Source organism: Labeo rohita, chromosome 19 (assembly GCF_022985175.1).
Source record: "Labeo rohita strain BAU-BD-2019 chromosome 19, IGBB_LRoh.1.0, whole genome shotgun sequence".
Taxonomy (NCBI): Eukaryota; Metazoa; Chordata; class Actinopteri; order Cypriniformes; family Cyprinidae; genus Labeo; species Labeo rohita.
Genome location: NC_066887.1, coordinates 8,541,096 through 8,561,638, shown reverse-complemented (window position 1 = coordinate 8,561,638; position 20,543 = coordinate 8,541,096). Strand labels below are relative to the sequence as shown.

At 34.0% G+C, this 20,543-nt stretch overlaps 1 protein-coding gene across 1 annotated transcript in view; it reads left to right on the top strand.

Moving 5' to 3' along the window:
- The window catches only part of tent4a (terminal nucleotidyltransferase 4A), a 24,412-nt gene extending 5,559 nt beyond the window's left edge, over positions 1-18,853 (top strand). Inside the window, exons 4-13 of the mRNA XM_051136005.1 lie at positions 1-51; positions 249-356; positions 6,976-7,104; positions 7,343-7,556; positions 9,956-10,082; positions 10,167-10,273; positions 12,431-12,612; positions 13,023-13,169; positions 13,250-13,405; positions 16,411-18,853. The exon at positions 1-51 is cut by the window's left edge and continues 70 nt beyond it. Of these exons, the coding sequence (XP_050991962.1) occupies positions 1-51; positions 249-356; positions 6,976-7,104; positions 7,343-7,556; positions 9,956-10,082; positions 10,167-10,273; positions 12,431-12,612; positions 13,023-13,169; positions 13,250-13,405; positions 16,411-16,554 (1,365 nt within the window). The 3' untranslated portion in view covers positions 16,555-18,853. The remainder of the gene's footprint in view (positions 52-248; positions 357-6,975; positions 7,105-7,342; positions 7,557-9,955; positions 10,083-10,166; positions 10,274-12,430; positions 12,613-13,022; positions 13,170-13,249; positions 13,406-16,410) is intronic.
- The last annotated feature ends 1,690 nt before the right edge of the window (positions 18,854-20,543 follow it).

Below are 20,543 nucleotides of genomic sequence, written 5' to 3'. Positions count from 1 at the left end.
AAACACAATGTGGCAGAACCGTATACCATCAAAGTTCTCGACAAAGCTACGGTATGTGTTTTTCCCGTTACTGTTAAGTAAACATCAGCTACATTCAGTTTAACAGTTTCATATTCAGAGGTTGTTGATGTTGTTTGTTTTTCCCATACTTTGAGTGCTTTGCTTTAAATGGTACCATTTGTAACTCTTTAATTTGTAATGTTTGTTGGCCATTAATTATGTTATATTTGTGTCTTTACATTTCGAAGGTACCAATCATCAAACTGACAGATCAGGATACTGAGGTGAAAGTGGACATTAGTTTTAATGTGGAGACGGGCATCAAAGCTGCTAGCTTCATCAAAGAATATGTGAAGGTAAAAAAGGTTTTAGAATATTTTGTAAATCTAATCTTGTAAAACTACACTAAATGTGTAGTTTCAAGAGTGGCTACAACTAAATATTGTTTGTAGGTTTACTTGAATTTATATATATATGTATATGTATGTATATGTGTGTGTGTGTATATATATATATATATATATATATATATATATATATATATATATATATATATATATATATATATATATATACACACACACACATATACATACATATATACATACATATACATATATATATATATATATATTTACACACACACACACATATACATACATATATACATACATATACATATATATATATATATATATATTTACACACACACACATATACATACATATATACATACATATACATATATATATATATATATATTTACACACACACACACATATACATACATATATACATACATATACATATATATATATATATATATATATATATATATTTACACACACACACACATATACATACATATATACATACATATACATATACATATATATATATATATATATATATATATATATATATATATGTATATGTATGTATATATGTATGTATATGTGTGTGTGTGTATATATATGTGTGTATATATATATAGAGAGAGAGAGAGAGAGAGAGAGTTTTTTGTTTTGTTTTTTTTTCTCCTCCAAAGCACAATACAAAATCTGACATTTCATTCACTGACACTTTTCTCTGAACACTCTTCATGCAGAAGTGCTAAACTTGCTGGTAACCTGGCAAAATAAAAGCTTGCTAATTTTAGGTTTGAAAATGATAAATTCATATTAAAGTAAATATTATCTTTTTATTTTTAAATGTATTATAAAAAATGTATTTTTATTTAATACTCCCTTTTAGTTTAAAATATATTAGTGTTACCACACTTTATTATTTTTAAGAGTTATATTTAATGGGTCACACTATGTGCAGTGTGAGGACCAAACCAAATCTCCACTTACTCTTATGAAAACCAGGCTAAATTACTTTTGATAAATTACTAAATTTGAAGGACATTTCAATATTCATTTAATCCATTTTACTTGCTAAAATAGCAAATCACTTTTTTTAGTCTCTAAAAAACATTTTAATTAGCATTATCTCTTATGATGAGATTTCTGGTTCAAATAAATGCTTTGTTAATTAAACAATCCTGAAAAGTCAGTTTCTTTCCAAAAGAAAAAAAAAAAACAGTAAGTACTATTTTCAATATTGATATTAAGAAATATTCTAGTAAGCTGATTTTCTTAATCATCATGTGATACTGAAGTCTGGTGTAATGGCTGCTGAAGATTCAGCTTTGCATCATGGAAATAAAATACATTAATATATTCATATAGAAAAGTTATTTTGAATTGTAATATTTCACAAGGTTGTTTCTGCTGCATTTTTGTTTTTATATATATATATATATATATACACACACATACATCATACATACATACATACATACACATACATATACATATACATATTACAGTTGATGTACTAGAAATTAAAAAAATAAATTTTATTTATATATATATATATATATATATATATATATATATATATATATATATACACACACATACATCATACATACACATACATATACATATTACAGTTGATGTACTAGAAATTAAAAAAATAAATTTTATTATATATATATATATATATATATATATATATATATATATATATATATATATATATATATATATATATACACACACATACATCATACATACATACATACATACATACATACACATACATATACATATTACAGTTGATGTACTAGAAATTAAAAAAATAAATTTTATATATTACTATTAAAATATATACTATTACAAAGTGAAAATATTACTATTACAAAGTGATTACAAAGTGATTTGTATGCCATTTTAGTGGAAGTGAAGTGAATTAAAAATATTGCATGAGACATGACTTTATCAAAAGATGAATTTAAAGCATCCTTGCTAAATAAAAATATTAATTTCTATAATTAAAAAAAAATAAAAAATTAAAAACACTCCAAGCTTTTGAATGGTATTTCAGATAAATGCTGATATTTGAAACTTTCTATTTACAGAATTCTGAAAAAAATAAATAAATAAATAAATATAAATATAAATTTATATATATATATATATATATATATATATTTTAAATTTCTAGTATTTCATCTTTTGATAAAGTCATGTCTCATGCAATATTTTTAATTCACTTCACTTCCACTAAAATGGCATACAAATCACTTTGTAATAGTAATATTTTAATTGCCTGTAATTTGCAAAAAGATAAGAACATTTCAAGCTGAAACCGTCAGTAGAATATTTACAGCTTAAATGACGCATTCAGACTAATGTAATTTAAGTTATGACAACGATGAAGTCAAAAAACGGAAAAGTTTTTACCTTGCATTTTTAAAAAGTTTGACTTGTACACGACAGCATTTTCAAAACAATTTGCGTTTACACATATCTGCGAAAACTGCCAAAAACGCTGTTACATATGCCAGGCCAGTAGTTAGTGCACTGTTTGCTCGTGCTTGCCTTTAAAATTGACACGTACTGTGCATACACAACATACCTAACACGTACTATGTACATGCATGACGGCACCGTTTTCAAACTTACCCGTATTGGGTTTTTAGATGGAATTGGATGAAAACGGTAGATGATTGGCTGAAAATGTTGTGTAAACGGCCCCTTCGTTTTAACTTTGCATGCTTCCTTTTCTTTATAAATGTAAGTTGTATTTTTGTGATGTGACTATAGCTGATTAATCTTACATATATGATGTGTTTCAGTAAACAAAAGCAAAGCAGTTCAGTTTACCAGTCTAAAGCTCTTTCAGCTCATGTAGGCAATTCCCAACAGACTTATGGTTGAATTTTATATTTGCATTTGCGTAAATCATTCTTGTAAAAACGTCATGTGGGCATTGTGCATTGCAGTGTTACATACTGCTGTGCTTTAAATCCCAAACCAGTAATGATAGCCTGGCCATCACTGATAAAAGTAGTTTGACCCGATTCATTATACACAAAGGAAAGCATATACAAATGAAAAGCTTGACTGTTGCTTAAAGTTTGGCTTCAAAGTCGAAATGAATTCTTTGATTGTTGTGACTCTGGAACTCTGTGAGCCGACATTCTTGTGTTTAGCTGTCTGGATAAAAATATAAACAAAATTGTAATGGTTTTGATGTTAAAAAGAAGCTTTTCGCTATGCGACTGACCACTATGTGATGATGGTATTTATGTATATAAAAATATTGTTTCATTTTTCAGTTCATTTTCCACACCTGCTGAAGGCAGGAAGTACGTTTTGAACCCTGCTTGTGTTTACATGTTCTGTGTTGGCAAGTTTTGCTCTGTGTTTGCTGATTTGATGTCAGGCTTAAAGTGTCAGTGTTGGACTAAAGAGAGAAGAGGGGTGAAGCATAACTTAACATCTGTCAGCAAGCTTTCAGTGCAGATGTTTGAATAAGGAGATGACCTGCTGTCTTAATGCTCTTCTGCCAAGCTCATTTCCATGTGCATACCTGCTGTACTCCTCTGTGACCGCAAAATCACCTTCATAGCTCTTATCTGAGCAGCGAGCAGAGGAGATTTTTCCTTGGTACTCCATTTAGTGATGACAGAGTCTGATTCACTAAACGTGCATGTGCACAGATTGGTGCATGAAATCTGTGATTTACCAATACATTTTGTACTAAAATATGTTCTACATTTACCTAAAAAAATAAATAAAAAATTAAAATGTTATATTTATTTATTTTTTAAATCACGATTCACAATTTTCCATAAATGGTTTTTTGTTTTTTGTTTTTTTTTTCTCTTGTGCATAATAGACATCAAACACACCAGTATTTTAATACAAAAACTCACCAGTCTATAGTATGCGTAGTCCTGACTTTAATTAACGATTAACTTCCTAATAAATCAAAAATATTTTACACTTCCCATTAGGGATGTCCGAAACTGATCATACTGTGTTCAGAAAGGAACTTACATGTACTGTGAAACCCATTGATATGACATGGGAGGGAAAAAAAAATATTTCAATGCTTTCTCTCGCAATTATATCATTAGATAATTATTTGCTAGCAAGTGGCTAGCCATGTCTCTTTAGTGGCTTGGTAGAATGTTTTATTCGTTTTCCGTCCCCCGTCCCGAATACTTCCTATAATAACAAAAGATCAATATTTAAGATTTTTCCAAACACTTGCTCTCACTGAAAATGGGGCGAATGTATTGGTTTTTCCTCCTCCATTGCTGTTGCCGTTTTATTCCGACATCTTCATGCTATTATTATTATTATTATTATTATTATTATTATTGCATTAACTAGAAAATCAACCTTTTGAAATTTGTGAACCGATGCAAATCGCTAGAAGACTGAATCACAATTCATATGTGAATCGTGTGGTGTTTAAATTAATTTTTTTCTTCCACCCCTAATATTTAGTCCCTGGAATGCTAATTTTTAGGGATGCACAATATTGGATTTTTAAATTATTTTTAATTTTGGTTAGTTTTTAACAAGAACTTATTTGTTACAATTAAATAAACAATAACGAAGTTCTTTTATAATGACAGTACATTGTCATTGTCATACAAGCTTTGAAAATAACTATAAATCATAGAACGTGGTGTTCGTTTTCCAACCCGAATACGTCCCATAATAACAAAAGATCAATATTTAATATTTTTCCAAACACTTGCCCTCACTGCAAATGGGGAAGGATGTATTTGTTTTTCCTCCTTCATTGCTGTTTCCATTTTATTCCGACAACGTCATGCTATTATTATTATTATTATTATTATTATTATTATTATTATTATTATTATTATTATATTAACTAGAAAATCAACCTTTTGAAATTGTGAACCGATGCGACTCGCTAGTTTTTTTTTTTTTTTTTTTCCTTCTTATTTTTGCCGATATGCAGATATTTTTCAACTAATTTTGACCGATACCGAGATACAAGTTTTTAACGAGCTTATTTGTTAGAATTAAATGAACAATAATGAAGTTCTTTTATAATGAACAATAAAGCTCGATTTGACTAATGACAGTATATTGAAGCTTTAAAAAAAAAAAAAAAAAAAACTATAAATAAACTATATATCAGTCACTGCTTGCTTGAGTGTTTCAGAAAAATGCAGTTGTAACCTTAACATTTTATTTTAAGATTTAACATTTGTAGATGGTCTAAAGCAAAAGAGTTGTAAAAATTTGGAAATTCTTTTGGAGCTCAATTTGTTTAAAAAAAAAAAAAAAAAGTAGCATTACACACTGAGTAAATCATTGTGTGTATATATAAAATTATTTAACTTACAAATGTTGTTGGGGTTTTTTTTTTTTTTTTTTTTTTTTTTTTTTTTAAATTAATATTCATGTATGCTATAGCTTCTGACCTTCAAATCAAAGGTGATCTAATCGCTAGCATGCCTTGAGCACATGCGAGTTATTCCTCTTATTGGTAAGACATATCGGCATAATTTTTCATATTGGGCCAATGCTGATATTTATATTTAAAGCGGTTATTGGCCTGTTCCGATATCAGTACGATAATATCATGCATCCTTACTAATTTTACCAGGGGGCTCCTACCAAAAAAACGTGTATTTTACCCCCCCGCAGTGAGATTTTTACCAGGGGACCCCCTCTGAAACTCTAGATCTAGGCTAGATTTGAGTAGCAATTGGGTGGGTTTTCTTGTTAAAACCTGGCAACCCTGATGCCAAAGCCTAAAATGGCACCTTGTGTAGTCCTAATATTCCTACAAATTAGAAATAATCCATGCAATTATTATGGGGCATTTAAGTCATGTAGGAAAGATGGTATTTCAGAGTTTAAACTCGTGAACTCGTATGAACAAAGTAATTACAAGTCGGGAAACTGCTCGTGCAGTAGTCTAACCTGCCTAATCACATGCACTCTCTGGGTGTGTTTTTGTTTTTTTTGTGATCTACTCAATGCCAAATTGCATATAGTTTAAACAATTATTACGATCTTATTGTAGACTATATCGCGCTCAATCGATCAGGGCCTCAGTTGAACTATTTTTATACTTTACAGCTTGAATTCTCGAACTTTGTCAACCTCTTTGGGTTAAAATTTGAAGATTTTTTGAAAATCTTGCTCCCCCCTCCTTTTCTCACTCTAAAGTGACTCAGAAATGCGTTCTGATAATACATGACACTCAACAAAAACCTTTAAGACGGTGTCGATCTTACATGGTGGAGGAATGTAAGATTTATTGGCCTGTTCCCAGTTATCATAACACTTTACCTCATGTAAATATTTTTGCTGCTTCTGAACAGCTGGATATTATCTCCAGTGAAAGATGACCATGCATGTACTTCCCATGTTTTAGGCAGGCACATGTGCAAAGCTTCACGCAACACTTTTGATATCCCTTACGTCAGCGTGTAATGAGACACTGTTTGAGATACACAAAAAAAAAACCCTTGTTTTTGTGATTATTCAAGTGTTAAATGGAGTTGCTATTGAGATGCCTTTTAATGCCTGGTGCAAATGAGGTCTTAGTAAAGTCTAAAATACCGTCTTTTGTTCTCCCACACAGAAGTATACCGTGCTGCCTTATTTAATCTTAGTGCTGAAACAGTTCCTGCTGCAGCGAGACCTTAACGAAGTCTTCACGGGTGGAATCAGCTCCTACAGTCTCATCCTGATGGTCATCAGCTTCTTACAGGTGCAACATTAGCAGCCGATCTGAAAACTTTCACGACATGCAAACGAAGAGAGGAGTCTGATTATTTCATAATAAAAATAACTTGGTCTCGTCTCATTTAGAGATCTATCATTGCTTGTCAAGCATATTTTACTACCTTTGTATGACTGTCAGCCAAAGTCATTTTGTAAATCACTGTACCAAAATAAAGAGACACTGTCTCATCTTGCCTGCTGTTTTTTTTGGCTTGCACCCACAGTTACACCCAAGAATTGATGCTAGGAATCCCAACATGAACCTTGGCATTCTTCTCATCGAGTTCTTTGAGCTGTATGGAAGGCACTTCAACTACCTGAAGACTGGCATCAGGATAAAAAACGGCGGCGCTTACATGGCTAAAGAGGACATCATGAAGGCCATGAGTAATGGCTACAGGCCCTCCATGCTCTGTATTGAGGACCCTCTTCTTCCAGGTGCGTTTCAAGCTGTTTACTCACCCACATGTGGTTCCAAACCCGTAAGACCTTCATTTATTTTCAGAACACAAACTGATATTTTTGATGAAATCTGAGAGCCTTTTGACCCTGCATAGACCGCAATGCAACTATCACATTCAAGGTCCAGAGAGGTACTATTCTAATGGACTGTTTTAATGATGTCCTTAGTACTTTTCTGAGCCTTGAACATGGTAGTTGCATTGCTGTCTATGCATGCTCGTAAGACTTTCGGATTCCATCGAAAAATATCTTAATTTGTGTTCTGAAAATGAATGACGGTCTTACGGGTGAGTAATTAATACAGAATTTTCATTTTTGGGCAAACTGTCTCTTTAATTCATAGTTTTGGAAACCCTCCATTATAGTATGCAATAAAATTCACATTATTTCAACTGCTTTTGTCACTGAGCTCTCCATGATGCATTCTAATATTGCCTTTTTCTTGAATCCACATTTGACAAAAACAAGGTATCTAAAAAAGCAGCTGTCTGTGTTTTAGAACAGACTTCACATTATTAACTTTGCCTATGATGCCTTAAGATGCTGTTTAGGTAGGCAGCTCACTAGGTTTTGGAACACAGCCGTTGATGAGACACTTGCAATTTGCTTGAGAAAATGGGGTGTTTGTTGTTGCTGCTATTTGCTTTTAGGCAATAAAAGTAATTTGATGAAAGCAATACTGAAAGTAATTTACTGAAAGTTGTTCAGTTAGCCATTAAGAACTGTATTTGTTATACCGTGACACTATTTTTTATTTATTTTTTTTTTTTCTAAAATTTTTCACTTTTGTTTTTAGTTTTATTTATTTATTTTTAAGTTTGACACGCTGAATACAAAAATCCCATTACTTTTTGTGTATTATTAATAGTGCTCATGAAAACTAAAAATATGTTGACTTATACAAGGCAATCTGTTATTTCTCATCAATAAAAACTGAATAAGTTACCAAAAGTGAGTCGTCCAAAACTTCAGAGGTGTATGTTGGATGATTTGTTTTTTATTACTAGTCCCATAGTGTTCTGGAATGTTTTCCCGAAAGCACTAGAATATTACAGAACATTCCAGAATGTTACAGAAACTTTTAGAATGTTCTCATTCTTGGAGAAGCTAAGTATCTTTTTTTTTTTTTTAAATAATGCTAAATTAGTACAAAAACGGTAAATCTTTGCAATAAGGTTCATTAGTTAACATGAAATAAGAATGAGCAATACTTCTACAGTATGTATTAATGTTAATTTCAGCATTATTAAAATGTTAAAAGTTGTTTAACATTAGTTAATGCACTGTGAACTAATTTGAACAATGAATTACTGCATTTGTGTTACCTAACACTAAACATTTACCAAATGTTGATGCTATGTAAAAAAAAAAAAAAAAAAAGAACAATATTTATTAAAGGAGTAGTTCACTTCTGGAACAAAAATGTACATATAATGTACTCACCCCCTTGTCATCCAAGATGTTCATGTCTTTCTTTCTTCAGTTGTAAAGAAATTGTTTTTTGAGGAAAACTTTTCAGGATTTCTCTTCATATAGTGGACTTTTATGGTGCCCATGAGTTTGAACTTTTCAAAAATGTAGTTTAAATGCAGCTTCAAAGGGCTCTAAACAATCTCAGCTGAGCAAAACGGCTGTTTTTTTTTTTGTTTTTTTTCTTAAAAAAAACTCCCATGTCATTTTCTCCTCCAAATAGTTCTATATGGGAAAATGAGATGGGAGTTTTCCAACATACCCTCACTGTATTGCCCCGGAACAGAGAGTTCACACAGAGCGTTGTTGTTTTTTTGTTTTTTTTTATATATATATATATATATATAGTAGTCAACAATTGAAGTGGATCAAAACCTTTCATTAAATTTATCCTAAAACTAAAAAGAATACCTGTTCTTGTCTTAGGACAACTTTGAGTAACTTTTTTTGATCCACTTCAAATGTTGACTATATATATATATATATATATATATATATATATATATATATATATATATATATATATATATATATATATATATATATATATATATATATATATATATAAAAATCCGATTTCGCTAGATAAGATGCTTCTTTCTTTGGCTGCAATCGTTTAGAGCCTTTTGGAGCTGCATTTAAACTGCATTTTGGAAGTTCACACTTGGGGGCACCATAGAAGTCCACTATATTGAGAGAAATCCTGAAGTGTTTTCATCAAAAAAAAAACGTGTCTTTTTTCAGTATTAAGGAAATTATGAATATCTTGGATGACAAGGGGATGAGTACATTATCTGTACATTTTTGTTCTGGAAGTGAACTTCTCCTTTAACACCACAGAATTACAGTACAACCTTAATGTTGCAATGTTAATTTTTTCTTTTTTTTTCTTTTCCATGATTTAGGTAATGATGTCGGCAGAAGCTCTTATGGTGCCATGCAGGTGAAGGAGGCTTTTGACTACGCGTATATAATACTGGGTCACGCCGTCTCACCTCTCGCACGTTCTTACCCCAACAAAGACAGTGACAGGTACGGCTCTCATCTGCATACATGCACCTTCAGCCTAATTATCTAAACTCTTGATTTAATTTGCCATTTATCTTGTCCCCTCAGCACTTTGGGCCGCATAATTAAAGTCACCCAGGAAGTCATCGACTACAGGGAGTGGATCATAAAGAAGTGGGGTGGCAGACACAACGCCCGCATTGAGAGGAACCCAGGTATGTCTCAGTGTGAAGACACTTCCTCACATATCTATTAAGACTGCAGATACAAAGTGAATATTATCCAGGATGTTTGTGTTTTTGATTGTACTTCATAATGTGCAATAAGTTCTCCTTGTTCTCATTGGTAAGGCATTATAGACCGTCTGAGTGGACAGGTCACTAATGTCCTATTCTGAAGGGTGTTCAAGAAGTTTTACAGCAGTGACACATTACCATAAAATGGCTAATGATCTTTCTCTAGTAAATCTGTAATGAGTGTTATGTTTTCAGAACATTTTATTAATTCACTGAATCTAGGAGTATCCATACATAAATGTATGGATCTAAAATAATTATTAGATTTTTAGAATTCCAGAAGTCTTAAAAGCTCAAGTAACTTTTTTTAAATTTGTTTATTGTGTTTGTTTGTTTTAACAAATGAAATTACATGACTCTAGATGTTTGTGATTTATGTTGGATTAGGTTTTTTGAAAATACTTTATTCTTAATAAAGTACTTTAGCATGACTAGAAAGTTTGTAAAATGGCAATGGTGTTTTGAGGTTCATTTACAGTTGGGGTCAAAAGTTTACATACACCTTGCAGAATCTGCAAAATGTTAATTATTTCAGAAAAATCCTTCAGGTCCCACAAATTCTTTGATTTTCAGTGTTTTGTGTATTTTGTGAGATCGATCTTTTCACACTGAGGACAACTGAGGGATTTGTATGCAATGATCACAGAAGGTTCAAACACTCACTGCTTCAGAAGGAAACCCAATGCATTAAGCGCTAGGGGGTGAAAAACTTTTGGAATTTGAAGATCAGGGTAAATTTCACTTATTTTGTCTTCTGGGAAACATGCAGGTATCTTCTGTAGCTTCTTATGGGCAGTACTAAATGGAAAAAAAAAAAGTGATATTTAGGCAAAATAAAAATGCACACATCTTCATTCTGTTCTGTTTTCTCACCTGGCTCTTAATGCATCCTCAGTGTGAAAAGATGGATCTCAAAATCATAGTCATTGTTGGAAATAGTTCAAATGCACAAAAATGCTGAAGATCAAAGAATTTGTGGGACCTGAAGGATTTTTTTTGAGGAACAGCAGGCAGTTTAACTGTTCAGAACAAACAAGAGACTCATGAACAACTATCACTAAACAAAAAAACACAACTGTGGATCATTCAGGTAACAACACATCATTAAGAATCAAGTGCATGTACACTTTTGAACGGGGTCACTTTTATAAATTCAATGATTAGTTTCTCTTGTGGACTATATGTAAATATGTTTTATGTGAAATATTTTATTCAGGTCAGTACTAAGTGTTTTGTTTATTTATTTTTTGGTAAAATTAACATTTTTCAGATTCTGCAAGGTGTATGTAAACTTTAGAACTCAACTGTACATGACATTTCCATGTAGCCAGGTTTTTGTAGACTGCAGAAACCCTGGCTTTTTGAAGGGAAAAAATTGCACACACATATATATATGTATATGTATATGTATATGTATATGTATATGTATATGTATATGTATATGTATATGTATATGTATATGTATATGTATATGTATATGTATATGTATATGTATATGTATATGTGTGTGTGTGTGTGTGTGTATAAATTTCAAAATGTATTGATGTTAGTTGGTTTGGCTTATTTTAATACTCGTTTTGTCTTGTAAATCAAGTTATTTTGAGATCCAAACTGAAATTTCATGAGGCCCCCTAGTGGATGCAGAATCCTGGTTAAGAACCATAAGTCTAGATTTTGGACAAATGAGAAATTAACAATGAATATATTTATTATTATTTCAAAAGCAATAAAAAGAAATCAGCACTACTATTTTGTCCAGTTGAAGCATAACATTTGATTGGTCAAAAATGTCTGTCAGAGAGTGCATTGCAAATTCTGGTTGCAGTAATGGAATGTCACTTTGGCAAATGTCTTCATCAATGCATTGCTTTGATTGTGAATGGATTTGAAATGTTTTCTAATGCAGCATAACTTTTTAGGTGCCCTTGAAGTGAGAAAGTGTCCTCTTCAACAGCACTTTAACTTTCGCACATCTTAGTCATGACTTTGACTGTGATTAATGAGCTTTATTAAACTGATGCTTGCTAGATTAGTTTGGAAATGGCGTATGACGTTTTTGATGTCTTTTGCTTGCAGGTCCATCTCATAAAGACTCAGTGGAGCAGGTGGAGACAGGCACACTCCTGGGTGTAGGTGTGGAGGACCAGCAGCAGAGGGACTCTGTGTCCCCTCAGAGCGCAGACTCCCCCATGTCCCTCTCCAGCCCTCAACAGCACTCCTCCGCCTCTTCTGCGTCCTCGCTGTCAGGCAGCGATATCGTAAGCATCTCTTCATCCATGTCTAACCTTATAAACATACCGCATTTATACTTGATATTCAAAATTTGAAGGCCTTTAAATGATCGCAGTCAAACCTTTTCTGAAATGGTGCTGATATTTATGTATTTTATGTAAGTAGCTGTACTTTTATAAAGATCTCATTTATTTGCATTACAAGCTGTCAGAACTTCATGTTTTAGCCCATATTAATATCAGCAACTGCAGCAAACCGCACGAAGCCATAAAAGCCTGATGTATAAAATATGATACTCAAAGTATCAAAAGTCATTTACTTTTAAGAGGTTCAATACACTGTTCCATTAGGGAAAAAAATGACTTACTTCATATGTCAGGCTTTTACAGGGTTAGATTCTCATTCCCTCTCACATATTTGACTTCTGCTCCTTCAGGACTCTGACTCCACACCGTATGTCGCTCCACCTGTAGCCCCCTTCCCTCTCCAGATCCTGGCACCGGGTCCCCTTCCACCAGCGCTTCAGATGGGCACGGGCAAAGGCGGCATCACGGCAACACTCACCATGCAATCGGCCGTCCAGGTGAGGGGCTGTTTTGGTTGATGGCTAACTATGTTGATGTTTTGATGGTTAGGTGACATCCTTTTTGTCTGTTTCTCCAGGCGAGAGTGTCAATCCCAGGCAATCTTTCTCTCCACACTCTATCTGGCAGACAGGTGTGTATGCCAGATGGACCGCCCTCATACCTCCACATGCCCCCCCCTGCAGTCCCCCCAGCTCCCCCCAGCCCTCTACCCAGTCCCCACCACCATCCCAAGGTAGGCGGTGTGGCCCGTGTGTGCTCTCCTCTATACATGCTGTGCGTATCTTGACAGTGAGCCCGACTTTCACTCTTTCATCAAGACTTCACAGGCTAGTTTAATGATGAAATCAAAGAAGTCCACTTCCAAAACAAAGATTCACATATAATGTACTCAGCCCCTTGTCATCCAAGATGTTCATGTCTTTCTTTCTTCAGTCGTAAAGAAATTGTTTTTTGAGAGAAAACATTTCTGAATTTTTCTCCATATAATGGACTGATATGGTGCCCCGAGTTTGAACTTCCAAAATGCAGTTTAAATGCGGCTTCAAACGATTCCAAATGCGGTTGTAAACGATCCCAGCCGAGAAAGAAGGGTCTTATCTAGCGAAACGATCGGTTATTTTAAAGGGGTCATCAAATGTCCATTTTCCACAAGCTGATATGATTCTTTAGGGTCTTAATGAAAAGTATATAATAAACTTTGGTTAAAAATTCTCAATAGTTGTGTAAAACCACACCCTTTTTACCTTGTCTAAATCAGCTCTGCAAAAATCATCCTGTTCTGGTCGAGGCTGCTTTAAATGCAAATGAGCTCTGCTCGCCCCGCCCCTCTCTACTCACTGTGGAGTGACGAGCCTGTTTGCTTTAGCCGCATCTAGCGCGTTTAGCCGTTAAACTTGCTAACTAGCACATTATTAGGAAAGGCGATTGCAAAGATATAAAAAAAAAAAAAAAAACAACCCTTGTACTCACTTCTGCTGTAAGTGAAGCTGGATCACGAATGATTAGTGCGAACATAAATGGATATATGTAGATCGGGAGGTGCATTTCCTTCACAAACAAACGTAATCCACTGCATCTTCAGCGGCTCAGATGTCGGGAGTAAATGACGACCACTGCGTTCATTATTACATCCAGCAACACAACACCTCAATCGCTCAATTCTTGTCTAACTTACATCCTTGCTCCGGCATCAAAACATAGAGGTTGGACTGTTACAACTGATCTGAGGTAAGACGCTCATGTCAATCATGACGCTCAAGTGGATATTAATTTTACAGATTAATTAAAAACCACTGCATGGTTTTTTTACCGTTACAGGGTGGTTTTGTACATACACTGCCAACACACATTAATGTTCAAATAGCATGTAAAAGTGAACTTAGCATCTGATGACCCCTTTAATAAAAATAATACGATTAATAAACTTTGTAATGCTTAACGCTCGTCTTGTCTTCCTCTGTCTGAACTGTGTTTTTTTTTTTTTTTTTTTTTTTTTTTTTTTTTTTCCCTCCCTGTTCATGACAGTTAGGGTATGTCGAAAAATTCCCATCTCATGTTCTCCATCAACTTCACAATCGCCATTTTACCTTTTTTGTTACTTCTGCAGCAATGTAGGATGATTTTAAAATGATTTTTGAAGCTGAGGGAGAAAATGCGATTGGAGTTTTTCGACATACCTGAACTGTCTTGAACCAGAATACACAGAGTTCAGGGAGAGAAAGGCAAGACGAGCATTTGAGATTTAAAAAGTATTTACTTTTTTTTTTTTTTTTTTTTTTTTTTTTTTTTTTTTTAAATATGAAAATGACCGATTGTTTTGCTAGATAAGACCCTTCTTCCTCGGCTGGGATCGTTTATAAACGCATTTGGGATCATTTGAAGCCGCATTTAAGCTGCATTTTGGAAGTTCAAAATCGAGGCACCATATCAGCCCATTATATGGAGAAAAATGCTGAAATGTTTTCCTCAAAACAATTTCTTTACGACTGAAGAAAGACAGACATGAACATCTTGGAAGACAGTGGTGTGAGTACATTATATGTGAATCTTTGTTTTGGAAGTGGACTTCTCCTTTAAAGGGAGTGAATTTAAAGGGGACAGTCCACTGCAAAATTTAAATCGTAACTCACCCTTATGTTGTTTCAAACCTGTATGACAGATTTTCTTCCTAAGACTTTTTGGCAACCAAACTGTTTCAGTTCCCACTGGCTTCCATTGTATTTTTTGATCATTCAGTGGAAGTCAATGGGATCTGAAACCATTATCTTTTGTGTGCCACAGAAGATAGACAGTCATACAGGTTTAGAACAACATTATGGTTAATAAATGATGACACAATTTTAATTTCAGGGTGAACTATACTTTTTAATGCCCAACATGTCAAATCAGAATCAAGAATTTAACTTTTGATCATTTTATTTAAATGGAAAGGTATTTTTTTATTTTTTATTAAATTGAGTAATGTTTCATGAACTTAACTTACTCTACCCTTCTATCAATGCTAGAAAAACGTACTAGACAAAAAATTGCTACACTACATGCTTATCATCTAAATTTATTTTGTATTTTTATTTATTTGCAATCTTCCATGGAACCTTTTGTTCCAGAGCAATGTTTGGCTTTTATTGCATGTCAAAACATTTAAGTAAATGCATTTTTATTTTTATTATTTTATGTACACTGCAGAGCAGTGTTTTGGCTTTTTTTCAATATTTTCATGATTTTTAATAAAACATTTTCTGCATCAACAAGGATGCGTTTATTTGATCAAATATGCAATAAAATTGATGTTAATGTGAAATTTAATTCTTAAAATAAGAAATAATATCTTTTATTTCTTAAAAAAATAAACATTTTATTTCTTGTTTTTATTTGCAATTTTCCTTGGAACCTTTTATAGTCTGGAGAGCAATGTTTGGCTTTTATTGCATGTCAAACCATTTAAGAATGTCTTTAATACTACTACTACTACTAATAATAATAATAATAATGATAATAATAGTTATCATTATACATACCAGCATTCATTAAAATATAAATCCTTTGTAATATAAATCTATTTGCTGTCACTTTTATGCATCCTTGCTTAATAAAAATTATAACTTCCCGAAATAAGTACTGTCCCCAGACTTGCATTTGTTTCAAATCTTAAAAATTAAGAATGCATTTTTTATGTAGACTGAGCCCTTTCTTCGGCTGCTAGTCTTGTCCTAAGTTGGCCCGTCTTATCTCTCGTAGACAGGTCCCAAGTTCCCGCTGAAGGGCTTCCACAATCCCGCCGTGGTGCACAGTCCGGTCCTTTCCAACCGAGGCCACATCCAGTACCGCAACACCTGGCGCCGCAGGAAGAGGGACAGTCTGCCGGCCAGCGTCAGCAGATAAAGCCGACGCGCCTCGCCTCCGGAATCTCCTTCTCCACTCCTCGCTTCCTCTTCCACCCCTATGGTCCCATCTGAAAACGATGAGAACTCATTGAGCCCTCCTACTGATGGTGTGAGCACAGAGCGACCAGCGTTTGCAACCCAGCTCCTCGTTCAGTAGTTGTGGTGATGGTGGTGCTAAGAAGTTCAGTCTGCCACTGAATCTGCGCATGTATATGTTGATTCGTTTGTTTTTTTTTGCAACCTGTGCAATCTTCCTGAGGAAGCTTCGAAAACAGGAACTGTTGTTTTTTTTTTGTTTTGTTTTTTCTTTTTGATCGTCTACTCCACAACTTGCCGTAACACGTGAAATGTTCCTTTTTGTGTATGTTTGTGTTTCATGCTCCGTTGTTTTCCTGTCTTCACATTTTCGCTCTTCACACGTGGGACGAACTGGATTCAGTGGATTTCAGGTGTTTGTTTGTTGTATCGAGGTGTGTTATGTGTAACGCTGATTTCGAATTCTGCACTCGAGATGCTTCCAGAGATCCCCACCGTATTGAACAGTACACATCACGCAACCTTTTTTTTTTTTTTTTTTTTTTTTTGTTTTTTTTTTTGTTTTTTGTTGTGCAATAACTTTCAGTATTTTCGTTCACTCTGGAAACGTATTTAATTTTTTTTTTTTGTTTTTTCAGTGTCCAGCCTTTTGTTTTGTAAGAACGTTTTTATTTTTGTAACGTTTTTAATTTCGTTCATCGTTTACAGATCCTGTCAGACAGGCTCCTTAAGGGAAAAAGTCTGTTTTAAAACTGTTTTTGAGAGTTTATATTCCCTCTTCCCCTTTTCTCGGCATAAATTGCACCTGGACGAAAGCGAGTTAAAGCGGCCAGTAGATCTCGCAGAACGACTTGCCTGCAGGTGTCGCCATTTCCCACTTTGCGTTGAGCTTCAGAGACTCATCTGTCGCTTTTATTCGTCTCGTTCGTTCATCTTTAAGGTCGTAGTTGTGTGAGGCTTCAGGACTTGGATTGAGAACCGACGGGTAGACATCGAAAAACGCTCAAGCTCTTAGTCTGTCCGTGCTTTCGTTTATATACGTGTGTGTCTGTCCTTTTTAAATCGCTCTAGGTAAGTGTGAGACGTGAAGTGTTTTAGGGAAGCTCTAATGAACGTGCGAGCGGACTCCAGATCAGTGCAGCTTTATGCAAGGTGCCCTAATCGGACCTTTTCGACTTCTGAATGGGCACCCGAATCAGACTAGCGGAGAAAGGGAATTTATTTTGATTCCTTTCTGGAATCTTGATGTGCATTTATTGCAGGTACTTGCTCTATATGCCTTTTTGGTAATTACCTATTCCTGTACTGTATTGTATTGTATTTTTTGTTTTTTGTTGTTCTGTTTGTATATGGCACACTAAAACTGTATTGCTGTTGCTCAGAACGTCACAGGCATACAGGTTGTTACTATGCAAGTGGAGTTTTGAAAACCTCTCTTCCTGTGTCCCTCACGACGGCCGTTTGTTTGTAAATCTCGTCAAAAACTCAACCGGAGTGAGCGTTAACGGACCCGGGCGTGAGAGCGACGCATCAAGGTACGCGTGAACAGTTCCTGTATGCAAGTTCAGTCTGTTTTAAAGGAGGAAAAACCTTTGGACGTCTTGTCTGGACTTCCTCCTGGAAATCAACCGGACTATTTTACTGCTGTTACAACGCTACAACCATGTCTTGCGGTCTCTGACTTTGGTTGCCACAAACTTACGTGACACATTTTACAAAGTCTGATATGGAGACTGTCCTTGTGACTCTCAACTCGCCTGCCTATCAATGCAATAGGGCAAATGTAACTCTAATAGCAGTTTCTGCTTTAGATAGAACCAGCATCTTTTGCAAAATGGGTCAGACATTGAGGCAACTCTCCCCCTCCTTCGGTTCAAATATGGACCTACTTTGTCTGAATGGAAAACGGCTCCCTGTTTTTTTTTTTTTTTTTTCTTTCCCCGAGTGCATCTGTGGAGGTGTGTTGGAAAGGTGGAAGTGTTTCACTCTGTAATGGTTTGACATTTGTGGTGATATACTTGCTAGATACAGTGTGACACTCCTCATTGAATCTCAATGATGGATTTTAAATGTAACCCCTTTTTTTGCTGACGTCTGTTATGTCCCAGTGTCCAAAAGCACTCCTTGTCCTTATATTGAAAGCCCTCAATGTGGCTGCCCAGCATCCAAGAGGTCAGACGGAGGAATTGTTTTTGTTTTCCTTCAATATTTTTATGTATTTTTTTTTCTATTTTATTTTTTAAATAAACGTCTTAAAACCATGCATGCAGTCGCTCGCAGTTTTTCTGACTTGCGTGTTTAAATGATTTAAGGAAATATTAAATCATGCCTTTGTAGATAAGCGCTAATGAGAGATGTTTGGAGATTGAAAACAATTGGCTTGTAGCTGTTACTGATGTTTTACCACTAGGTGGTGGGCTTGCACTTCATGACAAGACAGAGCTCTTCAGTTTGTGCACTTTTAAAATCCCAAAGAGAAAAACAGAAGCTGACAATTTATTCTCCTTTTAAAATAACTGTGACTACCTAAGGATTGGGGATGGGGGGTGGAGGGATCTTTAACCCTGTAATGCCTGACATATGAAATTGTAGTCAATTTATTTTTAATGAAAGTTTATTGAACCTTTAGCCAAAAAAAAGTATATTTTGAAAAGTCTGCAAGTTTTGGTGTTTTGTGATTTGAGAACTGCTGTCATAGTTGATATATCAAGCTTTTATGGCTCATATTTTATGACTCCTGGAAGGCACAGACTGAGCAAAGCATGTTAGTTGGTGCAGAAGCTGATCTCAAAATTTGAGATGAAAATTCTGATAGACTGCAATATTAATCAATGCATTTTATTATTATTGTTATTATTATTATTATTATTATTATTATTTTTTTTTTTTTTAAACACATTCAGCAGTGGCTTTAACATACTACTTGCATAAAACGCATGGATCGGTCATAAAGCTAAAGCACTTTGTAAATTTCTCATTTTAGAAGATGGTACAGTTGAGGTCAAAAGTTTACATCCCCCTTTCAGAATCTGCTAAATGTTAATTATTTTACCAACATGCAAAATGCATATTGTTTATTTAGTACTGACCTGAATAAGAGATTTCACATGAAAGATATTTATAGTACACAAGAGAAAATAATAGCTGAATTTATAAAAAAAAATTATTCCGTTCAAAAGTTTACATACCCTTGATTCTTAATACTGTGTTGTTACTTGAATGATCCACAGCTGTGTTTTTTTTTTTGTTTTTTTGTTTAGTGATAGTTGTTCATGAGTCCCTTGTTTGTCCTGAACAGTTAAACTGGCTGCTGTTCATCAGAAAAATCCTTCAGGTCCCACAAATTATTTGGTTTTCCAGCATTTTTGTGCATTTGAACCCTTTCCAGCAATGACTATGATTTTGAGATCTGTCTTTTTACACTTAGGACAACTGAGGGACTCATTTGCAACGATTACAGAAGGTTCAAATGCTCACTGATGCTCCAGAAGAAAAAAACAATGCATTAAGAGCTGGGGGTGAAAACATTTGAACAAAATGTGTACATTTCTTATTTTGCTTAAATATCTATCTTTTCGTACTGCCCTGAAGAACACTGTAAATTTATTATAAATCTTATTGTAAATCATCTTATAACTTATTCAGGTCAGTTCTAAATAAAAAAAAAATATATATATATGCATTTTGTATGATCCCTCATATTTTGGTATATTAACATTTTGCAGGTTCTACAAGGTGTATGTAAACTTTTGACATCAACTGTAGTTAATGCTCTTTTAAAAACTTTAAGCTTTACTTAAAATGTCATGTATTGTATAACAAAATGAGAGTATTTGGGTCATTCTATAATTGTGGGTACATCTCATGTCCGTAAAGCATATTTTAATATATTTTCATCAATATAAATTCCCAATGCTTAATTTTCTAGTACACAATTATATTTTTCCCAAT